Source organism: Pezoporus wallicus, unplaced genomic scaffold (assembly GCF_028554395.1).
Source record: "Pezoporus wallicus isolate ANWC-B61680 ecotype Strahan unplaced genomic scaffold, APGP_CSIRO_Pwel_v1 contig_13399, whole genome shotgun sequence".
Lineage (NCBI taxonomy): Eukaryota > Metazoa > Chordata > Aves > Psittaciformes > Psittacidae > Pezoporus > Pezoporus wallicus.
In genome coordinates, this window is record NW_026639844.1 from 108430 (window position 1) to 120874 (window position 12445).

Sequence of the window (12445 nt, forward strand, 5' to 3'; positions counted from 1 at the left end):
AATTAAGCATCGGATAACACAGCACAATGGACATACCAGCCCTGAAATAAAACCTCTTTAGAAGCACGTTTCAGAACTCCCAGCACGGTGGAAGGAGTCTGGGCTTTGGTGAGCAGAGCAGATGCAAAGAGGGGGGTGTTTCTGTTCATTATCCAACCCCGGATTGTGTGTAAAACAACCACCCCTTCACCATCTCCTGCTATGGAGACGGCAGCTGCTGCCAAACACCAAATGGTGAACGTGAATCACTTCTTCCAGGAACACCACGGTGGTGAATGGGTGGCTCGGCCTCCCCCTGCGACAGCTCCATTCCATCCCCGTGCTGCTGCGCAGGGGTTTTCCTGCAGGGCCCATGAATAACAGCCACCCCAGGGCATAGAACTTCAGTTTAAGCACGGCCACGGGAACATTTACAACCTGAAATAAGAAATCAAACTTCTTCGTTCCAACAGGGAACAACGCTCGGCTTTGTCTCCTGTCGAGACCTTTCAGACCCCATCACCTTTGTAGGAGGAAATGGTACGTGTTGGTGCACACCAGGTAACGCAGAGCCAAGGATCAAAGGGATTTAAATGAACCTTCCTCTGGCTTCTGTTCAGCCTGAGAACCCGAGTGCAGCGATTTCTCTTCGCTGATAACCAAGTACTTGCCCCTTCAGGGAGATTATGACCAGAAGTACACATGGAGCAATCGCTGCCTCTTCAGGTCACAGCAGCACAATGGGCACTTCCTGGCTATCTAAATCAAGAGAAGAACAAAACGCACAGGTAAATAGGTTACATTTCTCCATCACGTTTGTAAGGGGCTGATATGAACCAGAAGCCACGGCGGTCACTTTGCAGGCCCCAAGAGACAGTAATCTGCTATGGTTTTCAGCCTGGAGAAGAGAAGCTGCGTGGAGACCTCAGAGCAGCCTTCCAGCATCTGAAGGGGGCTATAGGGATGCTGGGGAGGGACTCTTCATTAGGGACTGCAGTGACAGGACAAGGGGTAACGGGTTCAAACTGAAACAGGGGAAGTTCAGATTGGATCTAAGGAGGAAATTCTTTCCTGTGAGGGTGCTGAGGCACTGGAATGGGTTGCCCAGGGAGGTTGTGAATGCTCCATCCCTGGCAGTGTTCAAGGCCAGGTTGGACAGAGCCTTGGGTACCATGGTTTAGTGTGAGGTGTCCCTGCCCATGGCAGGGAGATGGAACTGGATGATCTTCAGGTCCTTTCCAACCTGAACAATTCTGTGATTCTAAATGCAGTGTCACCCTGCAGGTGTTTAATTACTAGTAATGAAAGGAAGAAGAACACCTCCCAGTGAAATAGCAACGAACTTCACAGCAGTTGCCTTCATTAATTACAGCTAAAACACTGGAATGAGGAAATACAGAGCCTGCAGGAGCTGTTGTGAAGCAGAAATGTTCTTCTTGCTAGTAAAATCCCGTAAGATGGCTGAGGACTTCCCTGAACTCCTGCTTCCTCTTGCACAGAGGAGGAGGAAACGACCTCCTGCGTACACCCAGCTATTGGTGATACACGTGGTCATGACCAGGAGGTTTGTAAGGGAACCAAGGACATTCAGTTCTTCATACCAATCCCACACCTTTCCTCAGTTACCAGCAGAGGACCTGGGGACATGAGGCAACTGCTCTCCAGCCAGGTTTCAGTTTGTTCTTCACTCAGCTTCAAGTTTAAAGGCTGCTCTTTGGCCATTTGACCTGCAGATAAAACTCAACCATTCCTTTTATACTTTGCAAATCACTGGCAAAACTGAAAAGCTTATTTTAAAAGGGAGATGGTGAAAGTATATCCAATTAAATCTCTGTCAGAAAAGTGCCTCTGTAGGCTAAAGTGATGGTTACCCACATCAGGGGCACTGTGCAGGCTTCCCAATGGGATGGAAGTTAATCTTTGCAACAGAAGACGGGCTCAGGCACTTGTATTTTGACTCTAGAAACTAATGGATGGAGGGAGAGGAAGCTCACTTCACCTCCCAGGGGGCACCGATTTGTCAAAGAGCTCTGAATATTCTAAATGGAAGTAGTAATTGTGAAATCTCATACTGTTTGCCTGTATTATGGATGGTCCAAATGAGAATAACTCATGTCTCAAAAGGAGCATGAGTAAATAATGCCCTTAAGCACTGGAAAGCAGCAGTAGACCCCTGCACAGAAAACTCAAGCCAAAAGCAGCATACGCTGGCACAGCCTCTGCAAGGCTTCTCCATAGACACTGACTCAACATGCACCAGCACTAATCCCTCTATAAAAGCCCTCCAGCAGCAGGGAATTCTGTCTGCTCCTCCGAGAGCTTCCAGAATCACTCACCACTAAGGTATGTCAATAAAAGAAATGGGAAAAGAACAACAGCCTGCAAAGCCCAAGTCACTGCAGTTTGAGTGATGGGCTGTTAGTCACTTCCTCACAGGCCAACAGGCACCGAAGTGTTTTGGGGCTGAAGAAACACAGTGAGTAACGTGTTAGCAAATAAGAGATGAGTTTTCCAAGCCAGCCCAGGCAGGGGTGACAAAGCCCAAGGGCATCTGATGAGTTCCGAGCTCAGACAGAAGAAACAGGGTGGCTCATTTCCTGGTAAAGGCACCCCAGTCACAAACACAGCCCTTGCCACTGCTCAGCTGTACACTCAACCAACACACAAGTAGGAATGTGGATGGAAGTGAAGGGGATGGCTCCTCTGGGACTGGTTTCAGAGAAACACAGAATAACCTCCTTCCTGCTTGCAATCCTGCGCTGCAACCAGGCTGTTCTTCCTTCCCCTCTGCATGGCTAGCAGTGAAAAGTTGTGCCTCATCACTGGGAGGTGCCTCTGCATCAGTCCTCAAGAAATAGCCCAAACTAGAAGACATCTGACCTTCCACTAACTGCATTACACTTAAATCATATCACAAGCACACTAACATTAGTGTGTCCCGAGAACCATTCACCACTAGAAATGTCTGTCATAGGTGTAGGTGCCAAAGACCACCCAGCTTCATGTTCTCCACAACAAAGACTGTAGAATGTCCGTCATGTTGAGCCTTGAGGACTCCCTGGACAGTGGAGCAAGAAGTCTCAGCTGGTGAGAAGATGCTTCTTACACCCCCCATGCCCAACAGGTTCCTGTTCAAAGCATAAGAATCAAACCCCACTTTCAGAAATAAGGACTTTGGTGCCTGTTGTCTATGAAGGAGGCAAATGGGTGACAGCATCGGTGAGACTCCAAAGGCACACTTACAAAAGGCAGGGTATCCACAGGGCATTTGAGAACTGGAAGTGTTTTGCTTGTCCTTTTTAAGGCAAGTGGGGCATTAAACTGAACTAGCAAGAAGCAGGTTTAATATGCCAATAGAAAACCATGTGGTTCTTCACATAATGGGGTTGGACTAAATGACCTTTAAGGGTCTCTTGATTCTATAACACTTGGCTATGCTGTAGTACTTCCTGCAGGGCAGGGATGACACATCCCTTTGTGTTCAATATGCATCAGAGTTCTTGTGCTGCAAACAGCTTCAGGGCTGAGAGCTCACCTGCCAGAACCATGGTTCGTGCTTGCCATGCTCTTTCATCCCTTCCTAGTGATCCTCTTCTGGCCACTGTCAGCGACAGAAGGCTTGGGCTAGCCCAACCTTTCCTCTGACTCAGTAAGCCTGCTATTATGTTGTGATTATCCACCTCCAACTCCAGCTGTCTTCCCTGATCTTCCCAACTTATAGGAGCACATGCAGCTCGCAGGGCTGTGGGGTGCTACCACAAAGCACAGCTCTGACTCACCTTGCTAAGAAAAACACAGATACTTTCTTTCCTCTGCCATCACCTCGTACAGCGCAGGGTGAGGTTTCACTGTAACTTAGCAAGATTATTCGGGTAAGCTGCAAGTATGGAAGTCATTAACATCTAATGACCTACGGGGAATGACTCACTCCCCAGATACCATTTTGTATTGGATATCTGAATAGAACAATTGGAAGGGACCCGTATTAATCACCCATGATCACTTCAAGGCTGAACAAATGTTAAAGCATGCTCTAATGGGCATCAACCACCTCTCCAAAAGGCCTGTTCCAGTGTTTGACCACCCTCATGTTAGCAGTGGGATCAGTTACATCCTCTTGCCTAAATCCACTAATTTACTCAGCCAGGACAAACCAAAGGAGAGGATAACACAGGAGATACTTGAGCATGAATTTAGACTATACATTTGTAGACTCATTTAGGTTGGAAAATACTCTTACAGTCATGGAGTCCAATGGTGAACCCAGCACCGCCAAGTCCACCACTAAAGCATGTCCCTAAGGATGGTGACTCTACCACTTCCCTGGGCAGCCTCTCCTTGATTTGCCTCATGCCACGGCAGTGTTTTACAGTAGGTTTTTAGATGGGAAAGATTATGAAACTAAGCAAGAAAAAAACAAACCCTAAAATAAAGGTTCAGATGCAGGAAAACCACCCAGGTTGACTCCACAGCTTGCTGCCTGCATAGCTCTAGGCAGGGAAACATGGAATGAAACACAAAGGTTTAAACCCCACAGCTTAAGGCAGAGGTCTGCCTCCAATCACACTGCAGAACACGTGGAGAATCATGAAACAAGTGGGAAAACTTCCATCGGGGTTCGGATGTTACCCCTGTAGAGAGGAATTCTGTTCCCAGGGCTGCCCAAGTGGCTCTGAAAAGCACAAAATGCTGTTTCAGGACAGGGTGAAACCAATAAAGGAGATTCACCTGGAAGAAATGGTCCCAGCAGGTTTTGCAGCAAATGAAGTCGCACGATGGACATTGGAAAGGCACATCCGTCTCACATCGGCAGTTGGGGCAGAAGTATCTCCCTAGAACAGAGAGAGGGGCAGCGGGGAGAAGGGGAGAGAGAAAGAGAGGGAGGAAATGACTTAATTCCTGTATTTCCACTGGAATCACCTGGGGCATCCTCATTCCTCCACGTTTCCAGTGTAGCCCAGACAACAGCGACCACGAACTTCCTCACCAGTGCAGTACCTGCCTGGCTATGCTGTGCCTTTCCCATAACCTCGCTCAGCCTTTGGTGCTTCAGATCCCCATTGAGAAGCTGAGGCGACGTCCTCGCCTTACAAGGAACTTGGAGAACGATCCCTAAGTTCTCAGGAAACTCTGACACCATTGTGATGAAGCAATGAAGTGCTTTGAGAGGACATATGCTAGTGGCCTGCAGTGCAACTTCTACTTCGCAAACCCCACGCATCATCATTGCGCCTGAGCAGATACAGGCATCATTTAACAGAGCATTAGCAGGATTCTCATTTCTTTCTCTTTATTTCTTTGCCTGTTAAGGAATTGCATCCAAAAAAAAAAAAACCAAAAAAATCTCACCTATACCTACCATTCTCTGGCTCCAAGGCTTGGGGAAAGAAAGGCCTGGGTACAGACGTGCTGGGTGCTCTCATCCTAGCGACTTCTTTGGTCCCCAGCAATTCACATTGGCTTCTCTGGTTAAAGTAGGAGGGAATGCTCCTCTGAGTTCTCCTCAGCGCCTCAGAAGTGCCTGGATCTGGGTTTTAAACGAGACAATCAGCACACAAAGCAGTGCAGCACAGAACACGAGACACAGGCTCCACAAAGCACAATTAGAGGGAAGCTCGCACTGCACAAGAAGAAACCCACCCTTTGAATAACTATTTTTTAATGTTATACTGCTTGGTATCAGAAGTTTCTGATACTAACACATGCTTTATGAATGAAAGGGACCCTTTATAGAACCATAGAATAGTTTGGGCTGGAAAGGACCTGAAGATCATCCAGTTTCAACCCCCCTGCCATGGGCAGGGACACCTCACACTAAACCATCTCACCCAAGGCTTCGTCCAACCTGGCCTTGAACACTGCCAGGGATGGAGCATTCACAACCTCCCTGGGCAACCCATTCCAGTGCCTCACCACCCTAACAGTAAAGAACTTCTTCCTTATACCCAATCTAAACTTCCCCTGTTTCAGTTTGAACCCGTTACCCCTTGTCCTATCACTACAGTCCCTAACGAAGAGTCCCTCCCCAGCATCCCTATAGCCCCCCTTCAGATACTGGAAGCTGCTCTGAGGTCTCCACGCAGCTTCTCTTCTCCAGGCTGAACAGCCCCAACTTTCTCAGGAAGGAAACGCATAGGAACAGCTCTGTGGAAATGGTTCCTAGACAGCATGGATCTCCATCCACACCTGCGCCCAACCCCACCTCGGTGCACAGATTCTGCCTTCACCCATAGCACACTTCACAGTTTAAAGAAGGCATCACTAGACCTGGGTTTTCTTGTTTCCTTGCACTTCCCATCTCACATTGCCTTCTACCTCACACCTCTTGGGGTATTTAAACACAATTCAGACACGGCCAATTGCCCTGATCGTCCTTTGCACACCTGGTGCAGGAACATTACCCACCATAATCAAAGCCAACACCGTGTTTGTGAATTGACAACGTTCATTCCCAACCTTGGATGTGGCTGCTTCCTCCCATAGCGAACCAGTTCTGCACACCCCATCCGCTCCATGCCTGCAGCTTCTCCTGGTAGCCTTGCTTACTCTGGGCCATTTCAGGCAAACTGGCACACAGGTCTTCAATAACATCTTTGTGATGAGGATGTACAAACATCTGAACTCCTGTGCAGAAGAAAACACAGTCAAATGCATCGGCCATAGAAGACTTCCTTGCTTTGGAGGGGACAAATGCTTTGGCAGCTGAACAGGAGCAGCCATATTGCTCAGCATCCTCAGGCTGGTAGAACGTTCATGGTTTCGTAGCTGTTAGAACTATGGGGTTTTCCTTACTAGAAGCCAGATGAGTACTGAAAATAATCCCAACTTCCCCTGAAGTTCTGTTTTCTACAGTGAAGCACGCACACCTGACCCAGCCCTTCACCTGAAAGCTGGCCTAGTGACACCAGGGGTACACACAACACCCAAAAAGCCTTTCTCAGAAAGATGCTTTTCTCCTTACTGTTGACAACAGCGAGATTCACACCACACAATACAGAAACTCTGAAAGCCCCAACTGTGACTTGCTGCCAAGCACAGGCAATTCCACCACAAAGTCTTCTGAGGTCAAAGAATTTGCCTGGTAAAGACATCGACTCCCTGCCTGTGAGGCGGAATGCTCAGGGGGAGATTGTGACTCACAGTGCCACCCAGTACATTCCCCTCCCACTCTTCGTTATGGCAGGACTAATCTGAGTCGTTAATGCAGCAGAAGAAAACCTCTTTTCTAAAACCATGGAGACTCTGACATCTATTTGAGGGCAGTGGAATACTTATTGGTATTTCCTGAAGACACAAAATGAAACAGCATCAGCATTTCCCAGCATATGGCTTGCAGCATTTCCTGCAGAGGAGTTCACACCGGAGACACGGGAGCAGGTAGAACTGAGCTGTTACATAGCACAAGACATGCCCATCACAACCAGCCCGCAGAGGCCACCAAGACCAGCATTTAACCCTTCTTCAACAATAAAGCCCAATTATAAGTTCTGAACACTTATAGCTTCCTAAATGCTTTCATCATTAAACCCATAAAAGGAAAAAAAAACCCAACCCAAACCACTTCTGATAAAACAAATACCAGCTTGAAAGATTACTATGATCAATAAAGGTACTAAATTATGACACAGTTCCATAACTACTCCCAGATAAAGCTCTGTAGAAGAATAGCGAATTGAAAGAGTGATTGTTTATCCTAAAACCAGGAAGTGATCCAAGACCTTAGCACCAGTAGAGCAATCAATGGTTATGAGAATACAGTTGAGTCAGTTCAATAGCCAGCACTGTCGAAACAGCAACCACTTGTAGTAACTAAGGAGAACAAAAGGTAATGAAATCATCTGACTGAAGTTAGCTTAACCAAGGGTTGGGGCGGGAATTACTGAGGTCTTATCTCAGCTTTTCAATGGCCAATTTCTAAGAGAACAAACAGAGATTGAGATTTCATAACCTTGACTTTTTTCCCCCCTCTCTGAACATCAGGTCTTTTCCAACCTAGGTCATTCTATGATCTTTCCTGCTGCTCCACGTATCTGCTTTGCTGAAGCGAAGCTTACAGATGCTACAAGCTTTTCCTAAGAGTAGAGACCTTGCAAACTAATGACCAGCAAAAAGCCATTGCTGACACGAGATGGCAACAACACCTACATCTTATTTTCAACTAAATACAAGTGATTTTGAAAACAGCCCTTACTTTGCAGGAGACCAATGTGTTCTGGCTTTTCAGCAGCGAGGTTTGCTAGCACCATTGCCAGAGCATCGTATCTATCTGTCTTCTGGTAAACTAGCAGAGCATCATGGAAACAGCTGTAACCGCTTTCGCCCAGAGCCATCCTCATTTCGTTGAGGTAGGCGGCCTCGAGGAGCTCCTGGTCATATCCTGTAGAGCTCGAAGCTTCTGCAGCATCTTCCCTTGGAGCTTGACCAGCAATGTGCCCTGAGAGACAAAGCACACGTGTGAGCAGGGCCTGGGGAGGAACTGAGCCACTCCTTTGTGTCAACTTCTCATTCAGAAGGGGGTTCCTGGACCACTGTGAAGCGGTAACTCCAACAGCGCCTGCATAGCCACACACCTCCCTCTGGCATGCCCTTGAGCAGAGCCAAGGCCTGTGCCTGGAAAGTGAGCAAATCGAGTTCAGGGATGGCTTTTTAGCATTGTCTGGAGGGGCTTTTTTTCAACCTTTTAGCTGGAGGAATGTGTCAGATGGTCACTAGAGAATGAGGAGAAGGTGACACAAAGACACTGCGCATGGGGCTCAGCAATAAACCAGGGTAAGTAACCTGCTGAGAGCAATTAAAGACTAGATTTGTCACCTCTTATTAACAGAAGGAGACAAGGCATGTCTGCATCTGCCTGTGTCTGGTGTTTCCCACCAGGAAAACAGCATCAAAAAACTGAAATGACACACAAGACAGCACAAGAGCAACGTAGGAGGACAACAGAGGTTAGGGGCAGCTGTGAACCTCATGCTAAACTCCAAGCAGACTGCTATTCAAAGCATCAGTCTTTGATTTCTGACACATTTTAGAGGAAAAAGCTCTGGTTTGCATATTACAGGCATGCAAATACAGATGACTTATATGCTAAGAAACCGATTGAAATTAAACAGCCCCATCTTTTGGCATTTAGATCCTTAATCTTCACTAAAGGACCTTTCAGAGAAGTTAAGGCAGTTTTAAGAGATGGGCTTAGTTCGGTTTCCTGAAAGGAGAAAAACCACGGGTGTGACTTTTACCATCAATATCTCCTACTGCATATCTAACAGCTGACACTGCCACAGGAGCATACTCCTGGGAGCAGCAGAAGGTACCCATGCATTTATTGCCATCATCTTCTCATTTACTTTTAGCAGAAACAAGCTTCTGCAAAAACCAGTCTCAGAATAAGGTGGCTTTGTTCAAATGCTCTTACCACAGAAAAGAAAACAGGAAATCCAAGCAAAATAAGCAACATGGCTTCAGGCACGGAAAGCTTTTAAAGCCTGCCACGCAACAGCAGCTTTTTAGTTCTTTTCTGAAAAGAAAGGATTAGCCTTTGCCTGTTCTTTGCCCTCTAAAGAGAGACTTCTGAGCTGCCCAGCTGCCCTGCTACTCACTGCCTTATAAATACAAGAAATTCCCAGCTGTTCTCAGGAAGATGTGTGATCAAATCACAGCTGAGCCTTTGACTTCCTAGATAAACACCAGACTGGAGGTCAGAGGGAAATACGTGCAAGCTGGAGGATACACTTGCTGGTCTCCGTTTCTACAGAAAACCAGAGCGTCCAAAACCAAACCAAAACTGTTTTCTTCATACCTGGACTCAGGCTGACCTCATCTAAAATTACATTCCTTAAATGGCTTCCTCACAAACCGTGGACAAGCAGGAAGCTTGTGCTTAACTCACCCTTCCCTCCCTGACACATGCCAGCTCAGTGCTCAGTGCAAACTTCTGGCTTCAGCTGGTTTCTTTCCTATCGACCTGGCTTTCATTTAATGCCTTTTGTGGTTCATTTGGTACAATCCTTGCTGAAAAGGCTGAATTACCATCATTCCTACCTACAATAGAGAGCTCTCTGCTAGGTGAGCACAAAAGACATTGGTTCCCACCAGGAGGACTTAGTGACAACATCAAACATAACATGTTACCTTGCGACTGTGGTTTTATTTAACATGAAGTTACCTGCACTACACAGCCATGTTAGCAAGTGGAAACCTCCCTGGTTCAGGTGGAGCTCAGTATCTAGCTCAGCACATGAGTCCTTCCAGAAGGTCATTTCCTGCTGACTCTCTTCTTCTTCTGTTAAATCAACCCAGTGCATTAGCAGTGAACATTGGAACAATGAACACAGAATGGTGCATTTCAGAGTGCCACACTATGCAGAGGACACCTGAAGATGCAGGTGCATTCCTCTGATACGAGGGGCTGAGCTAACACCCTCCTTTATTCAGGGCTTTATTGTTCCAGGGTTTCAAAGAAACCTCACAAGCTCTGTGAGGACTTAATCACCCTCTGTTCACAATTCCGGTGGCACTATGTGGGCAGCAAAGATGACGCACACAAAGATCTTAAATCCACAGACTAGATTCGTGATTAAAATAGATCTTTAATTCCTTTTTGATATAAAATGGGCATCATACAGTATGGTAACTACACAGTAACCAATGCTCAGGCTCTCTGTATGCTCATGGGAAGGCAGGCAAGAGGATCATTCAGAGCAAAGACTTAGCTGAATATTGATTAAACTAAATTGGCTTCCATCCTTGCATTGCTACATATTAGACACATCTTGCTCTTACAGTTGGGTAATGGCCATCAAATGATGCAGCTGCCTGGTGCTGAAACAGGCTTCTCACCTATGCTCTGGGCTAGGATGTCTTGCTCTTCCAACGGGAGGCTGTGCTCAGGTTTGTAGCCACAGCCCTCTCCGGTCAGATTGTAACACGCTTCGTCAAACTGTTTCTTATGATGAGGTCGAATAAACTGGTAAAAGTCTTTCATTGGAGAGAACGAAGAGATGGGGAAAAGAGGGGAGAAAAGGGGAAAAATTAGTCCACAACAGGTAGTAAATGCCATAGAAACCTACAATGGCAGCACTTCTAGGTCAGGTAGCACGGAGACAAATGGGGACATAAAGTAACGGATGTTCATGATTATCATCCTGCTTGATCTGTACTTCAAATCTAAACCACCTCCAAAGTACCCAAGTCTATTTAAAAGACAAGGGTCACATAAGGACACTGGGGAAGCCATCGTACCTCGTAACAAGACATGGTTTTCTTCATCCTCTATAAAGAGAGCACTCATTTGAGATAACACAGCAAGGAAATCGTCCCTTATCTTGTAGTCCTGAAGAGCCGTAGAGAAGAGCTTATAGCTCTCTTGGCTTAGGGTCTTCTTCACTGTTGCCAAGTACGCTGCTGCTCGGGCCCTCTTATTCTCTGTCGGGTTGGGTTTCTTTTCAGCTTGCTGTGAAGACAGGGAAACACCTCAGGAAATAGCATGACCTGAGCAGTTAATCCCACAGGAATTCACGTGGAAGCAACATACGAGCCATCCTGCCAGCACACAGAACAATGAATACCTTCAACCACCATGTTACTGTGGTCTTGCATTATGGCAGTCACCCACGTATCCACGTGTTATTGCCCCCCATAAAACCCACACCCCAGTTTCAGCGTGTAGTGGGTTAAACCCAGTCAGGAAACTCGTTCACTCACTTCCCCCCCCCTTTCTTTCCCTCCTCCTGCTCCCGGTGGGGATGGAGAGGAGAACTGAAAAGAATGCAACTCCCCTGGGTTGAGATAAGAGCAGTTTAGTAACTGAGGTATAACACAAATCACTGCTGCTACCACCAATAATAACAATGATAAAGGAAATAACAAGGGAAGAGAATACATCGCCTCACCACCAGCCAACCGATAACTTGCTCCCCCCCAGCCCGACCAAGCACTGACCCATACCTCCTCCAACCCTGCAGTCTCCCAGCCCTTCCAGCTAACCCCAGTTACATCCTGGCCATGACGTGCTGTGGTATGGAATACCCCTTTGCTCAGTTTGGGTCAGGTGTCCTGTCTCTGCTTCCTCCCGCCTTCCCCTCCTCCCTGGCAGGGCATGAGGCTCACAAAGTCCTTGGCCAAACCAAAACATCCTTGTTATCAGCTCTGTTCCCGAGCTGAAAGTCAAAACACTGCACTGCACCAGCTACCAAGGAGAAAAATGACTGCTGCTGCTGAACCCAGGACACAGTGCCACAGAATAAACAGCAATCTAACTGGCCTACCTCCTGCAAACACCCAGTTAATTGACAAACATACACCTCTGAAGCAGGAGATACAAAGAACAGAATACACTCCTCTAAGAGATTTCTTGAGGACACTACACACACGAGCAAGCCAGATTACTCTCTTGTATTGGGAAGCATCTTCAGCAATCATAAGCAGCAAGGACTTGAAAAAGATTCACAACAACCCCTCTTTTATGGAAGTG

General features: G+C 46.9%; 1 protein-coding gene across 1 annotated transcript in view; it reads right to left on the reverse strand.

Moving 5' to 3' along the window:
* Positions 1 to 4703: 4703 nt before the first annotated feature.
* Positions 4704 to 12445, reverse strand: part of RTEL1 (regulator of telomere elongation helicase 1) — a 37273-nt gene continuing 29531 nt past the window's right edge. The window contains exons 29-34 of the mRNA XM_057416545.1: positions 11215 to 11425; positions 10813 to 10950; positions 10139 to 10255; positions 8171 to 8413; positions 6497 to 6603; positions 4704 to 4811 (exon numbers count right to left, since the gene is read on the reverse strand). Of these exons, the coding sequence (XP_057272528.1) occupies positions 4704 to 4811; positions 6497 to 6603; positions 8171 to 8413; positions 10139 to 10255; positions 10813 to 10950; positions 11215 to 11425 (924 nt within the window). The remainder of the gene's footprint in view (positions 4812 to 6496; positions 6604 to 8170; positions 8414 to 10138; positions 10256 to 10812; positions 10951 to 11214; positions 11426 to 12445) is intronic.